Here is an 18,522-nt window from a genome sequence, read left to right on the forward strand (position 1 = left end):
CCCCAAAGGTTCAGAGTAATTCAATGTAATAGGTCCCACCCTTCTAGTTAGCCATAAATCATATTTTCCAATAAAACTACTTAGTGGGCTTTCTTGCAGGATGTTTTTCCTTCTCCACTATGGTGTGGGAATGACCTTGGTTCCCATGGGATCTATTCATGTTTAGACTAGCAAAAATACTTCATCCCCCTCCCTCTCTTGTGGCAACTTAGAACAACAAAGATGGTTGCAGCCAGGTTTGTTGTAGATTTGACAGTTAAACCCCCCTAAGGAGAAAGCAGTTCCTGTGAAAGAAACAGAGACACAGGTTAATATTCCTCCCTAGGCTTTTGGGGGTGTTTATCATAAAATCTCTATATTAATCTTTCTGCCTTCACATCCCCCTCTTCATCCATGTGGCTTTTGATAAGGGATAACCTTTCCACTGCACTAGAAATTGTAATTTCCCTTTATATAGAATCGAGGATGCACTTTATTTCATAATGAGTTTCACCCTCTATTAGAACAGGACCAGATGCTTTTTGGGGAATTGGTCTCAATGTGGACTCTTTGACAGGCTTTAAAAAAACTGCAATGGAAAATGGGGTGTACCTTCCCCAAAAGTCATGGGAATTATAATTCTATGGTGACAGGATTGATGATCTTGACTATAGGGAAAGGACTGAGAAACTTAGGTCCTGATTTCTTACTGGGTAATTTTAACTTTAAGTACTTAATAGAAAGATAAACTCTCTCCCCTACATAAAATGGTTTCTGAGGAGACCACCTCTTGTTGGCTTGCTCTTTATAGCACTTTGCACCTTGGGTTAACACCCATCTAACATTCACCCAAGCATTCTGCAGGGATGTAACCCACCGATTCAAACTTGGCAAGGAGGGGGGCTTCTGAGGACATTGAGGCATAGGAACAAACTCTCTGCCAGTTGCTACTTTAAACGGGGTAAGTCCGGTGCTGCTATGCATGGTATTATTGTATGCCACTTCAGTGAAAGACAGGTGGTCTGTCCAGTTAGTTTGCTGATAGTTGACATAGTATCTTAAGTATTGTTCCACCATTGTGTTCATATGTTCAGCCGATCCATTAGTGCTCAGATGAAAAGCTAAGGAGAGCCCCTGGGTTGATCCAATTAGTTTTACAAACTGCTTCCAGAACATTGTGGTAAATTGACCCCCCCATTCAATATAATTCTTTTGGGGGCTCCATGAAAATGGTAGATATGCTTTAAAAATAGCTTGGCAAGTCCAGAATAGGCAATGAAGTGAGCCTGCTTTGAAAAGAGGTTTATAATAGTCCAAATTGCTGTATTTCCACTGCTCTCTGTGAGCTCTACAATAAAATCCATTGCTATCTGTCTGCTATTTGTTATAATAGTCCAGGTGGTTTTCCAGGTCATTTTTTCATGGCAGCACAAGTTGCACAGCTCCTCACATAACTCTCAATATCCTTTTTCATTCCTGGCCACCAAAACTGCCGTCACACCAAATGAAAAGTTTTCAGAACCCCAAAGTGGCCAGCTTGCTTTGCATCATGTCTCTGCTGGAGGGCTTGAATCCTAAGGGCATTGGGAAGGTATAGCTTAAATCCCTTCCATGCCAGCTCATCTTGACGTTAACAGCTGTTTGTGGTCATTGAACCACAGGTAAGTTCGTCCTTGAGTTTCTGGGTTAAGTGGCTGTTGGGCTCGATGGATCGCCTCTGAGTCTAACCTCTGGTAGTTACTTGAGCATCTTTCTGCAGTAGGGGAATAATTGCATTAATTACTTCCTTAATTACAATGGCTCTTCTATTGAGGCATTCTGGACAATGTGTCAACAAAGAAATTCTTTCCTCCCGAAATGTATTTTAAAGCAAAGTTAAAATGGTTGAAGTATTGTACCCATCAGAGCTGCTTATGGGATAGTTTTCACAAGGTGTTGAGCACCTCCACGTTTTGTGAACAGTCAATACCTCAAAAGGTGTGTCAGCCAATAGCCTGAACCTGTAAAAATGAAGTGAGGAAAACTAAGGCTCAAAATGAACTAAGGCTTGTGACAAAAGTCAAAAATAACAAAAAAAGCTTTCAACATGTAAAAAAACAAGAAAAAAAGTTAAGGAAATGACTGGTCCATTAGTGGGAGAAAATGGCAAGAAGGTGACAAGCAACAGGGAGAAAGCAGAACTATTTAATTCATTTTTTGCATCCATCTTTATACAAAGGGAAAAAACAGTCCAACCTTCAAAAACAGTACCGTAAGAAACAGATTAGAAACACGTTAAGATAGGCAAGAAAACGGTAAGTGAGCATCTGTCCACCCTAGACAAGTTCAAATCATCAGAACCAGATGGATTACACCCCAAGGTTCTCAAGGAACTGGCAGATGTGATCTCAGAACCACTGAACTATATTTTTCAAAGATTTTTCTGTATCTGTGAGTTTCTTTGAGGTGAGACACATGGTTGTAAGTCTCTTTTGTTATTTCTCTGTAGAAATACTGTAGCTACTGTCATGGTTCCAATAGACAGAAACAAATAAAACAGAACTCTGAGGCTTGAAAATTCCTCAAAGAATTGAAGGAATGAACTGCTGGCAAAAGTTTGCAAAACCTGAAAGCTCTACAATTGATTGTGTGTTTGCAGAGACTGCCACTCCAATACAATCCTAACTTTTGTGGGGTCCACCTCCACCTCTTCATTGGAGATTTGGTACCCCAAATAGTCCAGGTGGGATTGATGGAATTCGCATTTAGACAGCTTAGCATAGAAGTTCACTTTCAATAGTTTCTTGAGCACCTCACGAACTAACTTTACATGTTCCTCCATGGTCTCTGTGTAAATGAGGATGTCATCAAGGTAGACCCCCTTGGAGAGATGATCATGCAGCATCAGATTGATTAGCTGGATAAATATGGTGGGGGGGGGCTGAAGGTCAAAAGGCATCACTTTGAATTGGAAACTTCCCAGAAGGCAATTGAAAGCTGTCTTCCACTCATCCCCTTCTCTAATTCTCACTCGGTAATAAGCCTTCCTTAGGTCCAGTTTAGTGAAGATTTTCCCACGTGTAGGGTGGGCTAACATGTCCTTCATCAGAGGGAGGAACTACATATTTTCCATGCTAACAACATTTAATCTTTTAAAATCCACACATAATCTCAAAGATCCATCTTTCTTTTCCTTGAACATGGGTATGGGCATCTACCCATGATTTGGCTGGCTCGATAAACCCCCGTTTAGATTTTTGTCTATATACTCCCTCAGTTCACTTATCTCACTGGGGTCATGGAATACATTTTGGGTTTTGGGAGTTTAGCCCCTGACAGTATTTCAATTGCATAGTCAGTAGATTGGTGAGAGGGAGTATGTCGCATTCCTCCTCGCTGAAAACCTCTGCTAAGTTCTGGTATTCTGTGGGGATGAGTTGGACCCTTGGCACTCAGTCCATGGTGGCTTTTAATGGCTCAATTAGCATTCCATCTCCTTTGTGGTTGTAATCCTCTTTATTTGACTGACCTCGTGGGGCGGGAGGGGCCCTGTTGCTAATCTCAATGTCCTCACTTCATTCTCCCTCCAAATGGAAGGTTGCCACTTATCAAGCCATGCTAATCCTAGAATTATAGTCTCAGTCATTTTTTGAATCACCACAAAATGGATGATCTCCCTAGGCTGTCCCATCTCCAAGCACACTGGTTAAGTTAAGTGAGTTGCAGAGGAGCCTCCCATCAAAGACCCATCGGCCTGCTTGAATTTCATATCTAGGTGCAATAGTTTGGTCTGGATTCCCAATTTCAGCACAGTTGGGAGACTGATCAGATACCTTGTGCAGCCTGAGTCTATTAGGCCATTTAAGTCTGTCTGGACCCCAGTCATTGGCAGTATATGTTTGGCGGCAATAGCAAAGACTGGGATGGCTTGACTTACTATCAGACCATCCTCACTGTCATCATCACTGTCATCATCACTGTCATAAGGTGCTGGCAACTGCAGGCACTCAGCCGGAGCTCCCTTTCTCCCCTTCAGGGAGAAGGGATCTCAACGGTTTGATCTTAATGTGCCCAGTTTGATTTCTCTCGTCCCATGTATGGGGACCTTTTTGGCTTGGTGGTAGTGACAGGTGTGCTCCTGGTTGAGGGGCAGAAGCCAGGCATTTGGCAGCCCATCGACCCTTCTGACCACACCTGAAGCACTTGATAGGAGCTTTGGTAGGTGCTCAGGGGGTGCTGATTGCAGGAAACAAGTGTCTCTCCTGGCTTCACTTTGGCTTCTGTTCAAAGGTGCTGGGTTTCTTGCTATGAGCCAGTTCAGTATCAAGAATCAAGGCCATAAAGTACAAAAATGGAATCCTCTGGTAGGTACACACCTGGAATAAGTCACAGTGCAGTCCTTCTTTGAAACAGTGGATCAGTGATCATTCTTGCCACTGCCAGATTCTGCCAGCAATTTTTCGGAATTCCCAGGTATATTATTTAGCTGGACGACCCCTCTGCCTCAGGCTGTAGATTTTTATGTCAGCCTGCAGGGCCTGGGGTTCATATTCAGATCTGGCTCTCAGACTATCCATGAACAGATTTATGTCCCACAGTTCTGGCACTTGTTCATCATGGAGGCTGGTCAACCACTCAACTGTTTCTCCCCCTAGATTGGCCACCATCACGTTCACAATTACTAAGTCTTTAGAATACACGGGAGCATAGTGATGCAGGTGAACCCATACCTGGTTCAAGAAAAAGGGCAATTTCTCTGGTCTCCATCAAATGTGGGTTTGATGGGAGGTGGGTCTACAAGCTATGGCACCCAGTATGCAGAGCACTTGGCAGGTCACTGGTACTGGGGCTGCAGCTGAGCTACCCTCCAGAATACTCGCTATTGAGCCCCTGTACTTGCAGCCTACTGGTCCCGTACTGGACTTCACCTGGATGCCGGGCTCAGTGCGAGACTGGTCTGGGTAGCGGGGAAGCCATGCAAGCCATAGCCATCAGACTTGGGCTTTGATGATGGGGTGGAAGTGATGGCGATACCCTCACATTCCATTTGGCTGAAATCACTTACCGTGAAACCAGGGTTGTCATCTTGACATCAAGCCAGTTGAATTTCTCTCTCAATATTTCGACCAAGTGGCCATGAAGTGCTGTCAAGTACCTCCATTCCCAGACTCATCCGATCCTGCTGGCCTCTTCACCTTCCACTTTGGCACAAGTGACAGAGAACTGTGGGATGAAATCAGTGGGAACTCAGCCTTGGCCGCTTTAGGAGTACTCCTGCACTGGGGAGCTGCCCCTGCCTGACTGAGGTCTCCAAGTGTCAGAGTTCCTTCCTGCAGCACTGACTTTTCAGGTTGGGTCGAACGGGTCTTCAGCTGAGCTCCTACTACTGATGTTCTGCTTCCTGCCTGACTAGCAGCCTATGCTCTGGCAGCTGGAGTCGTGCTAAGGCTTGCGGTCAGTTCTTCCTTCTTCTCCATCCCAAAATCTTTCCTCGTTCTTTGCTGTCCTCCCAAAGGCAGTGGGTAGGTGACCAGGTCTCAGGACCCCGATATAAAAGGATTTTTTTTTTATGAGAGTTGGTTTAATGTCAAGGATCTGACTGATGGAACCAAATAAATCAGAACTCCAAGGCATGAGATTTCTTCAAAGAACATGTTTATTGGATACATGATGTCAGTACGGTCAAAGGTGAAACCAAATTTAAAATCCCCCTCCCCAAAGGTTCAGAGTAACTCAGTGTAATAGGTCCCACACTTTTAGTTAGCTATAAATCACATTCTCCAATAAAACTACTTAGCAGGTTTTCTTGCAGGATATCCCTTCTTCTCCACTAACGTGGGAATAACCTTGATTCCCATGGGATTTATTCATGTTTAGACTAGCAAAAATACTTCATCCCCCTTCCCTCTCCTGTGACATCCTAGAATGACAAAGATAGTTGTAGTTAGGTTTTTGTAAAGTTGACATATTCAGTACATGCCCTGTGCCTTACCAACTTTTTCTTTCCTCCTCTCCAGAAGCAAAGAGATACCCTAAACAAGCTCTCTGTTTATATGCTACTTTTCTGAGCAGCACAGCAAATCCCTAAAAAGTTCCAACTACAAATTAACAAGCTCAGTTCTGTGACCTTGATTGGAATTCTCAGGTTGTTTAAAGCTGTTGCCTGAAATTGAAAGACCCTAATCAGTTTTATATTGAAAACTTTTGTTTGCGTCCTAACTAGCTTGTTGTTGAAACAGCTGGCACTTGAACATTCCTTTCTGTGTATATTCTGTCCTTGTTATCCTTTCTTTGCCAATGAATGTAAATATAAATATAAATTGCTAATTACCCCAATACTGGAGTGAGCATTCCATAGGGTGGGGGACTGGAGAAAAAGGTTTATAAGATTTGTTTTTCATCCAGCTTCCTCATAAGTTGAATTTTGCCACCATTTGTGCTCACCTACTTGTTTGGGATCATATCCTTCTGACACTGTAAAGCAAAGGAAAGTTGAAGTAAAATCATAAGTGCAGTTGCTATCATATGATTTTTCACACAGTGACCCAAGTGCTGATCTGTGGTTTTCACTTAGTGAATGAATTGGTGATCCCAATTGTAATCACTAAATGAGGACTAACTGTATAGCCATAGTATAGTGTATGTACCTCCTAGTTGGTGGAATGAATGCAATGTCTATTGACTTTTGAATTAGACATCCATTTTGCATAGAAACATGTGAATGTGCCTAAGATAAAACTAAATTTTATTTCTTTGAAAATGGATATTTATTACAGGTATTTTTCAAGTTACGACAGTTCACTGTCGTAAATGATGGGAAACTATTCAAAATTACACACACACCCTCAAAAAAGTATTTTTGACCCAGTCCTGAAGTTACATATATTGCGGCACCACAGCAGTCATTTGCCTTTATGACCAACCACAGAGATGCTGTAGTATGCCCATGCTACCCCTCTGGATTTCCACAGGGACTGGGCCTGCTTTGCTGGCCTCCTGGATTCCACTTGCTCCTCCTCACTCAATTTCCCATCATTTACTTACTTTTCAAAGATCGCCAGAGTTCCAGAACAGATTGACCCATGTGGCAGAAAAGCAGAGGTCTTTTACTCAAATGTTGGTGAAGCTGTAAGAACTTCAGATCTAAGGAAAACTGCTTTGCCAGCATCTGAATAAAAGACTTACCAGTATCCCTGTAGGCCTCATTTGGTCATGGCCTGGACAGTGCCACAGCAGCCTCTTGCTTGCTGCTGAATGCCTGGTTTGATAAAGCAGTTTCACGGATTGGAGTGTGAAGGCAGCGGAGGCAGCCAATGAACATGTAGCTTGAAGTTCAGCCCAATGAGACAAAGGAAACAAGCTTTACATTCATTGTCTGCCATGCTGCCCAGTCCCTGTGGAGACCTAGCAGGGCAGAATGGGTGGGAGAAAAAAGTCCGGGGTCATGTTGCAGCATCTCTGCGGTCGGTCGTAAGGGCAAACAACTGCTGTGGTGCTGCAATATACATTAATTTCAGGACCAGGTTGTAAATATTTTGAAGGGGGGTCATAATTTTAAATGGTTGCTAAGTGAACTGTCATAATGTGAGGAACTCGAGCAGCCAATCAACTCAGAGTTTGTTTCCTTTGTCTCATTGGGCTGAATTGCAAGCTCCATGTTGATTGACTGCTGCTGTTGCCTTCACATCCCAATCACTAAAGCAGTTCATTCAAACCAGCCATCCAGCAGCAAGTAGAAGGCTGCTGCAGTGCCGCCAAGACCAGGACCAAAGGAGGCTTGCAGGGACACTGGCCTCATGGCAGAAAAGCAGACATCTTTTATTCAGATGCTGATAAAGCTGTTTTCCTTAGATCTCACGTTCTTAAAACTTCACATCTGAGTAAAAGACGTCTGCTTTTCTGTCACTTGGGACAGCATGTTCTGGAATTCTGGAGATCTTCGAAAACTAAGTAAGCAATCAGAAATGGGCGGGGAGGAGCAAGTGAAATTGGGGAGGCTAGCAAAGCAGGCCCAGTGCCTGTGGAGCCCCAGTGGGGCAAGATGGGGGGGAAGCAACTAAGGGGACTCCAAGGGATTGTAAGTGAGCATGAGGCATCTCAGTGGATGGGAGGAGGCATTGCGTGGTCAGAAGCAGTTGGCTTGTTCCCGCACTAGGCCCCACATGGTCTTCCCCATCCTGAGATACCTCATGTGCACTTAATGATATGTGCATTCAATTAACAAATGCATTGGGAAAAGCAGGGAGGGATCACTTTCATTTAATGTGATCAATTAATGAATCCTCAGGTTATGAATGTAGGCTTTACTACATTTATAACTCGAGGATTATCTGTAAATGTTGGCAAGAAATATTATATGTGCCATGGTTGGGAACCTATTCTATTATTTTTCCATTTTTAATTAACTTTTATTGCTTTTTAATTAACAACAAAAAAGAAAAAAAGGTGCAAAAAGATAATGTTGGTTGTTACCTATAAAGCCCTACATGACATGAGTTCAGGCTACTTGAGCAACCTTCTCACCCTTATGGAACGGGCCTGTCCTACCTGTGCCATCAGAAGATCCCATCAGTCAAAGAACTTTGGCTCATGGGATCCAAGTGAAGAGCCTTCTCTGCCTTGACCCTGGTCATTTACAATATCTTGCCTCCTGAAGTGAGATTGGCTCCTACCTACCTGACCTTCCATAACAGGGTGAAAACTTGGCTCTGCCAAATAGCCTGGGCCCTGATAAAGGAGTACCACACTGGTTGACCAATTAATAGCAGTTCTCGTCTCTTCCCCCTGTACATTCTGCTCCTTTCCTCTCCATCTTGAAGGAGATGAAGCAAATTGAAGGGGAACTCATCACATTTGCAGATGACATCAAACTGTCAGGAGTAGCCAACACCCAGAAGACAAACTCAGGATCCAAAAAAATCTTGACAAACTTGAACAATGGGTCCTATCGAACAAAATGAGTTTCGATGTGGAAAAAAACAAAGTCCTACACTTAGGCAGGAAAACCAAAGGAACAAATACAGATTGGGTGAGACCTGGCTTGGAGGCAGTAACTATGAGAGGGACCTTGGAGTCCTGGTGGACAATCACTTAACTATGAGCCAGAAGTGTGCAGCAGCACCCAAAAAAGCTGATACAATCTTGGGTTGTATAAACAGAAGCATATAATCAAGATCACGCAAAGTATTAGTACCACTTTATAAAGCCCTAGTAAGATCACACCTCGAATACTGCAGCCAATTTTGGTCACCATACCACAAAAAAGATGTTGAGAGACTGGAATAAATTCAGAGAAGAGCAACTAATATGATCAAAGGCCTGGAGACCAAAATGTACAAAGAACGGCTGGGGAAATTGGGTTTGGCTAATCTAAAGAAAAGAAGAAATAGGGGAGACATGATAGCAGTGTTCCAGTATCTGAGGGGCTGCCACAAGACAGAGGGGGACAAGTTGTTCACCAGAGCACCAAAAGGAAAGACAAGAAACAATGGTTGGTAGCTGATCAAGGAGAGAAGCAACCTGGAATTAAGGAGAAGCTTCCTGATTGGGAGGACAATCAACCAATGGAACAGCTTACCCCCAGAAATCATGGGCACTCCATCGCTGGAAGTTTTTAAAAACAGACTGGACAATCACCTGACTGAGATGGTATAGGTTCTCCTGCTTGAGCAGGGGGTTGGACTAGATCAGTGGTTCTCAACCTGTGGGTCGGGACCCCATTTGGGGTCAAACGACCATTTCACGGGGGTCGCCAAACAAGGCTGTCCGCCATTTTTTTCTCCTTTGGCCACACCCCTGGCACCCAGTGATGTATAAGTGGTTGGGGTCACCACAACATGGAGAACTGTATTATGGGGTCGCGGCATTAGAAAGGTTGAGAACCACTGGACTAGATGAAGATCTCCAATGTCCCTTCTGGCTTCTATTCTATTCCTATTCTATTCTATTCTATTCTATTCTATCTTTTAGTGTTAGTTATATTTTATATTTTTATTACAATTTCAATGTGTTTTATATATTTATAAATATATTTATGTTGTATGTTGGTGTAAGCCACCCAGAGTTGTTTTGCAGCAAGATGGACAGCAAACAAATTTAATAGATAAAATAATAAATAAATAATAAAATTAATGGAAAAAGATACTTATCAAAAAGAAGGGGGGAAAGGAACATGTAAAAATGCTAAAAATGAAAATAAAAAGTTACAACTCTCTATATATACTTGTCTGATGCAAATATTATTCAAATATGTCTGATACATTTATACAAGTATATTTTTAAACCTGTTGTATTCTATATAAAAATGTTCTATATTTTATTATACAGCTATGCAAACTCTACATCTGTAGTCTTTCCGTTTAGAGATGGCAAGTGCAATTGGCTTTTCAGTTCCTGAATAACTGCAGCTATACATGTGACTTTGCACTGCTGCAATATCAGTCTTTTAACCATAGTAACAGTGTAGAAAAGTGTATAGTTTAAAAGAATATTATTTTCTGAAAATTTTACCTTCTGTTACATAAACAGAATCCACTATTTTCTTCCAAAATCTGGTAAGCATAGGACATTGTAAAAACTTACATTTTAAGCATGTCCTGCTTTTGATAATCTTTTTCTATATACATGAAGTTTAATAAATCCTAAATATTATTTTTATTGTCTAGGTTCTAATTTGAGATTACAAGTTAAGATTCTAACTTAACTATTGCAAGTTAAGATTCTCCCATTGTCTAGACAATATTGGAATCTCTCATTCTTTATTCCACCAATATTTTAGCATCTGCATATCAGGTTGATTTATTGATAAAAATATGTATGAAGTCTATTGGTATTTTTTTATTTCAAGAATTTACCCAATTATTCTGATAGTTCAGGTATCTCTCAAAACTGAAAATGCTACTGGTCCAAACTATGTTGCTAATAAATGTTGTACTTCTAAATATTATCATTGGATTATATCTGATAAATGATATTTATCTCTTAAAACAGAGTGTGTTAAAAATCATCTTCATCATCTGTTTGTTGATCCAAAGTCAGTGTCTCTGCTTTCATCCAGTTTTTCCATATCATCATCTTTGTCTCAAGTTTTAAAGTTGGGTTTCCTCAGTCAGTCAGTTTGTCATGAGAAAAAAAGGTCAATTCTCTAACATTCTAACTGATATAATTGTTTTCAGAGATACTAAAGTTTTAATATTTAGATTCTAATATAGTCCATCAAACCAAAGGTGCTTTAATGTATAATCCATAGTTGCTCAAATTGGAAAATTAAAGTCAAATGTTGGCCTTCATTATTTAATATTTACAGTAGGTAAACTTTATGATACAGGTAGTCCTTGAGTTTTGACTGTGATACTGCCCTAAGTAATAATGGTGATAAAATGACCAACTTTATTTTATTTTGTTTTTTTTACAGCAGTCATTAAGTGAACTAGTGTTGCAAAATGAACACCTCAGTCATTAAGTTAATGCCATGTTCCTTAAGTGAACCAATAGTTTGTTATGGGCAATTTTTTTGTTGAAAACTGATGGTATCTGACAATTTTCAACAAAGCTGTCACAAAAATATGGTCACATGATTGTGTTGCCAACAGCTGTAAATGTGGCCATATTATCAAGCACCCAAAATGTAGTCATGTGAACATTGGGGGTGGTATTAGGGTTGATCATCACAACTTCCAATCCAGGTCATAAATTTCACTTTTCAGATCCATTTTAATTTTGAATCGTTGTTAATTGAATATAAAAAATAGTAAAAATAATTCTCAGCAGTGTTTTGAGAATGTATTTCTTCACTTATTTTCATATTATTTCCTTTTCAGGTATTACAACAACTTTATTCTATGTACAGAACACAAGGTTTCAACAGCAAAGTGCTTTTGGCCTAACCCACTGGCTGAAGGCTTCATCACTGGAATCCATAGACAATTCTTTACAAACTGTACCTCAGATAAAGTGCATTGGGAAGATCCTCCAGATAAAATTCTGGTTCCTCTGATTTTCGTACCAATTCTTCTGACAGTTGCCATGGTTGGTTTAGTAGTATGGTATAGCAAAAGAAGTGATATTTTGGTATAACTCAGCATTCATCATCATGCTGTTCTTTCTTTTATTGATAATGGAACAGAAATATGTATGTGTATTGTATATCTACATATACATTTGTTTGTATATGAATTTGTGTGTGTGTGTGTGTGTACACACACACACACACACACACATACATACATACACACACACACACACATACATACATACACACACACACATACAGATTCATACATATGAAGACAATTTTGGCAAGCAATAAAGGGCAACATTTTTCTGTAGCTATACATATCTATTACAAACATTACTTCTCCAGCAATGCAAACATTATTTGATATAAATAATGGTTCATGACCATAACTCTATAATGAATAGAAATTGAAAACAATACCTGAATGTGCTATATATAATGGAAGTTTATGGCCTTTAAACTCAAGAGTGAATCTCAGCTGTTCAATTATTTTTTTAAACATGATAACTATATGTGGACTGCAAATTTGAAATGTATACACATTTACACTGAATAATCATATTTAATGCCAGGGCTGTTTTGGAATTAAATGTGAAAATCAAGGATATTTAAGTATGAACTTTGGGACTTAAACAGACCGTACTTGCCAAAGATATATAACATGCATATACATGTGCAGCGAAAGAAAGTGAAACACTGTGAATAATGAATGATTAGAAAATTGTCATGATTACATTGGTTCTTTTACAAATTAGTGAACAAGAAACACGTCTCTGAATGTTTGCATCCTGGACTACGGAATGATCTCTTGAAAGGATATATTTTTCTTTTGCAAAGCTGCAAAAAGAATGAGTGGAAATTGGTCAACCAGAAATGTATTCAAGTGTCAAAGGAACTGTTATAATTGTCTCTTTCTGTGTTTTTAAACTGGTAATTTTAAGACAATTTTTCTTCCTTCTTCCATAGCCTTTTTTTTTTTGTTTCTGATGTGAGATTTCATAGGAAAAAAATAGTAATTATATTAATACTGATGCATTTCAGATTTTGCATATTGAAATATAATTTGTATGTTAGATGTTTTGAATTTAGCATTCCATACAGACTTGCACATATAAGAAAAAATGACTTTAGTTTAACAAATATCTTAGACTCTTTGAAAAGCTGTACCTCCTGTCAAATGCCCAGGATAAACAATTTATATTCCTATAGAAAACCTCAGATTTGCTAATCAGAAATCTTCTGTAACATATAAACATTATATAAGTGTTAACATCTTCAATTAGAAATATTTTATTTTCATACCCTGCATAATTAAATAATACTAGAACAACTTACCAATGATCTGATATTCATTAAAAAAAATATTATTTTGGGGACCAGGAATTTCAATTGGATGTTATTAATATACCACCTGATCCTTATCTTGGTCATTTATGAGCTGTTTTATTAAACATGACATGGGGTACAGATCACCTTGCAATCTGTCTTCAGTGAAGCTTATGTATTCTTTAAAAAAAACTGTCTTAAGAAATTTCCTGTCAATTAGGAGACTTCTTGAATTAAAAAAAAAGAAATTGAGGCAGGGAACCTATTCAAACTACAATATTCATCTTATCTAAAAGATCCAAGAAATCTAGAACCATACTGTAATTTATTTCTTATAAATGCAGTATAGAACCAAACAATACGGTTTTATGGATGGCATAAAAATAGGTATGTAAAGGATGTAAATTTACCAGTTTTGATATTATTACATATATAATTTATATCTTATTAAAATCACATCATTTTGATTATTTTGTTAAAATGTTGAAAACCTGAACAAATTTATACTTGTATTGTTATAATGTAATGTTAAATTTAAAAAATCAAAAGTGAATATATTGTTAAAACTAATCTTTCTTCATAAAGCATTTCATTTAAATCTTAGCTGTTACTAAAGGAAGCAACAGACAAGAACTATGAAGTTTTTAAAAGTGTATCTGATGGATCAATGCATCTAAGACTAACAGTGGCCATCGAATATGATATATCTGGCAATAAGGTATTGTGATTTTGATCAACAAATGTAGGAGTTCTCTTCGCCATAGACATTTGCTTAATTATTATGAAACACAGAACCAACATATGCTAGGCTTTTGATCTGATTCTGTGCAGTTTTTAAATTCTTAATATAGGTATTAATTGCATCATCCTTTTATTTTGCATTGTTTTGTTCTGTAACTTTTGTAATTAGCAAAAAATTACTCATTGAGTGACAATATTTTAAGAAAGGAAATAGAAAGCTTATATTTGCTCTTCCCATGTTTATTATTCTTAGAAGAAGTGAACATTCAGATTTGGGAAATCCAATCAGTTGCATGGGGAAGAAACCGTGCTAATTTACATTTTCTCCAGCAGAATGGATGTAGAATCCATTGATTAAGCCTTCCTGCTCAGACTAAGACAAAAAAACTTTGCCACGCCTCCTTCTGGGTGTGACTTCCCCAGTTTTGTCTTAGTCTCGAGCTCAACAAGATGCTTTATTTAAGGCTCCTTAGATAGGCTAGATTTGACTTAGGATTTAATAGATCAAAATTGGCTAGATTTGAATTAGATTTGCTACAATCAATTGGACTAATTTGTCTTTAACTTCCAAATTCATTAAAATCAATTGAGATTGTTTGAGGAGAAAAGGACTCTGTCCTTGCACCTCAGCAGCCCCTTGGGGCTCCAAATTAGCAGGCTGCAGGCTTTAATCAGATGGGGGTTCCCATCCCGACGAACTGAGGTCCTCCGCAATCCCGCTGATCAGCTGGGCAGTGGAAATCGGCTTTTCTGCGGAGAGATCTCCGGAGCGCTTTTCCATCGCGTCAAGGCTTCAAGGGAGCGTTTTCTGCCTGCAGCCACAACCGGATCGCAGCGGAGGCTGCGCTACGAACCGCAAGTGCTCCAGGAATGGGGGGAATCAGGAATTAAGTTGTTTCCATTTATCTGCTGCAGAGCAATTGATTCTCCCTCAAAGTTTCAAGACTTTCTATTGTAGCTTCTCCGGAGGCTCTAAAGTACTTGCGGCCGCCATTTTGATCGCATGGTCATAGTGCGGCTGCTATTTTGAAAGGCCCATGTGGCGGATGCCATTTTGAAGGCCTACTTGGATTTATTGCAGCATCATCATTATTTCCTGAGTGCTTTGGTCTGTGAGCAGACCCATTCAGGGGGGAAGATATTTCTCTTATATCCACAGCAAGTGTGGTGAAAATCAGGGGGGGGGGCTATCCCAGGATTGGGGCTTGTCTGCATTCAAGCAGGTTAAGGTTTTGATATCTGGCCTTTAGGGCCTAGGAAAGAAGAGCGAAGAGATAATCTCATTGACCACCTGCTTTTCAGTTAGTCAGCGACCTTTAGTCATAGGGCCTGTGCAGGCAGTATTAGAATACTGCCTGGCTGTTCTTGCCATTGCCATTTGTTCAGAGTGAGGATCAGTTTTCCATCTCTGACTGTTGGATCTGCGTGTTGGGTTCCCCCCATTTCTAGGTACAACTGTCCAGGAGTACCTAGACTGCAATGGCAGACAGCTCCTCGCCCCAGGCAACTCAGACCAGTGTCCCCCCTGCACAAACAAAATGCAGATCAGAGGAATTGGAAGCGGGGGGGGGGGAGAAAAAAGCTAAAACCAAACATTTGTCTACAAAAGAAACTTCCAAAACAGCCAAGCGAGAGGCCTCGAGGAGACACTTACCACTGGAGAGAGAATTCTCCAAGGCACAAAGGCTCAGGTCCAGTGGGACTGAATTGGTTTTCCCTGCCCCACTGGACATTCCTTAATTAGAGGCTCAATTTGAATCCTCACAGGATGCCTCACGGCTTTGGTCTCCTCAGGGGGAAACTGAGCAGGTTGGTCCTCCTCGCTCCTCTTCCTCATCGTCACATCAAACACCTGAGAGCAGGCATGCCTCAACGGAGGTTGGGGCCAGCTCCAGGGGCTGAGGGGAAATGTGGTCCCAGAGTCAATTCCAGGCCTTCATGCATCACACATTCAAACAGATTATGTCATCCACTAGGAGTAGCCAGGTGCAGTCACACCCTTCCCATCCCACATCTATTCCCCCACCTCAGGTGGAACAGGACACGAGACCCGGTTCTGGTGTCTCAGAGACCTCCTCACAATTAGGAGAGGAGGGATCAATAGAACTGGAAGTAGCAGACACTCCTTTGTCTGAGGATGAGACCCAACACCTGAGCAGGTGACCTCTTCAGGCCTCTTCGATCCGTCTGTTTTTCGATCTCTCCTCCTAAAGGCCATCGCCACAGTAAAACTTACCTCGGCCCAGAAGGAGAGACCATCTACTTCCACTAAACAGGAGTCCAACCCCCTGTTTGTGGAAAAGGTCAAGGAGGACCCACAGATTCCATGTCCAATTAGTCTTCAGGACTACAGTGGAAAAGCAGTGGTCATCCCTAGCTACCACTCCTTCCCCGAGTAGTTTGGGCAAGAAACTTCACAATGTCACTTCTTCCTTTGCTTCTCTTCTAGAGTTCCGACTGTGGACGCTCCCCTGACATCTCTGTTCTCCAATACTGCCATCCCTGGGGACATGGCTGAATTCTTGAAGGCGGAGGACAAAAAGTTCGAGTTCTCACTCGCAGAGCTCACCAATCTTCGGCTTGGGCCATAAGGACGGCAACTTCATCCTCCTTCTTTGCACGTTCAGTGATAATGTGGCTGCAGGATCTCCAGGCGCTCATTCCACCGGACCAGGTCAGGGCGCACCAAACATTAGGCAAGATTGTGGCAGCATCCAAGTACATTGCGGATGCATCCCTTCATTTGGCCAGGTGTTTGGCCAGATCTATCGCCGCCACAGTGGCGTCCCATAGGCTGCTCTGGTTGAAGCAATGATGAACTGACTTAAAGTCAAAGTGGTGCCTATCAACATCCAAATACAGTGGAACACACCTTTTCGGCCCGATCCTAGAGGCTCACATCATTGAAGGCAAGGACAAGTGCAAAGTGATGGCCCATCCCTCCAAAAAATCAGATAGACGCCCTCAGCAGGATTACCGTAGGCCACCTTTATGTCCCAGTGGTACCTGGGAATGGAGGCAGCCCTTTCAGGCTGGGTAGTCCTGGGATTGGCCCAAAGGTTCACAATCCTATTCTTCCAGGCAGGATCGGCAACAGGACCGCCAGATTAGTGGAGCCAGGGGTCAGTCCCAGACCAAACGTCCCTTCAGGGGCTCGGGCAATTGCCCATAAAGGTAGCCCAAGTGATGCCAGGGAGGACAACCCCATTGGGGGTCCATTGGCACTGTTTTACGACATCTGGGAGGGCACAACCACGGACGCTTGGGTCAGGGAGACCGTAAGACAGCGTCTCTCCCTAGAGTTTCGGTCTTCTCCCCCAGATCATTTCATACAGTGCCCGGTTTCAAACAAGACATCAAAAGCACAACTAGTCACGACAGCCATCGCACACTTACTAGACATCAGGGCCATAGAAAGGGTTCCTCAGGACCAGATAGGAGAGGGGTTCTACTCCATCCTGTTCATAGTTCCCAAGGCCTCAGGAGAATGGAGGGTGATACTGGACCTCATGGGTCTAAATTACTTCCTAACTTACAGGAGGTTCAAGATGCAGACCCTAAAGTCCATCTTGGCAAGCATCAGGAAAGGGGACTTCCTTTCCTCCATCGACCTGACAGAGGCTTACCTCCACATTCCGATCCTCCCAGAACATCGCAGGTTCCTGCGGTTCTATTACGCGCACCAGCATTATCAGTATCGAGCCCTCGCCTTCAGTCTCTCTTCGGCCCCGAGGGTCTTCACAAAGATCTTGGCCGTGCTGGCGGCTCACCTGAGGATGAGGCCTGTGTGCGTACAGTGTTATCTGGGCGATATACTAGTACAATCCAGATCCTTCCAGTCAGCACAGTCGGACCTGGCAATCACAATCCAAACACTTCAGGATCATGGGTTCTCCGTGAACTTCAAAAAGAGTCACACAACACCCACAAGACGTCTGCTCCATTTGAGAGCACTGATAGATTCGAATCTATGCAACGTGTATCTTTCTCAGGAGCGTCAGGTCAGCATTCGAAAGCTGGCCCAGCAGATCCGAAGGGAAAAGAGGATACCTCTGGTACAACTATCCCAACTCCTTGGGAAGATGGTCTCTTGCATGGGCATTGTTCCGTGGGCCAGGCTCCACTCCAGGAGCCTCTAATGGTTCCTCTTTCCCTTTCAGAGACGCAACATCAGTGCCTCCAACAGGAAAGTCAGAGTTCCCCATCACACTCTGTCTTCACTTCTATGGTGGACCTTGTCTGCCTTGAACAAAGGCACCCTTTTCAAGGAACCACCCAGGGTCACCCTGACCACAGACGCCAGTCTGTTTGGTTGGGGGACACATCTTCAGAGCCACTTAGCCCAGGGTCAATGGTCCAGGTCAGACCTGACTCACAACATAAATTGACTGGAACTCAGGGCCGTCCACCTGGCTCTCCAAAGGTTCTCCCCCCTTGTGTCAGGGAAACACGTGTTGATCCTGACAGACAACATTGTGTCC

General features: G+C 41.8%; 1 protein-coding gene across 1 annotated transcript in view; it reads left to right on the forward strand.

The window, feature by feature from the left end:
- RAMP3 (receptor activity modifying protein 3) overlaps window positions 1-13,753 on the forward strand; it is a 191,105-nt gene extending 177,352 nt beyond the window's left edge. Inside the window, exon 5 of the mRNA XM_039364267.1 lies at window positions 11,778-13,753. Within this exon, the coding sequence (XP_039220201.1) occupies window positions 11,778-12,033 (256 nt within the window). The 3' untranslated portion in view covers window positions 12,034-13,753. The remainder of the gene's footprint in view (window positions 1-11,777) is intronic.
- Window positions 13,754-18,522: the final 4,769 nt, after the last annotated feature.

This window comes from Crotalus tigris, unplaced genomic scaffold (genome assembly GCF_016545835.1).
Source record: "Crotalus tigris isolate CLP2741 ecotype Arizona unplaced genomic scaffold, ASM1654583v1 scf7180000019707.1183690, whole genome shotgun sequence".
In the NCBI taxonomy this organism is placed as follows: Eukaryota; Metazoa; Chordata; class Lepidosauria; order Squamata; family Viperidae; genus Crotalus; species Crotalus tigris.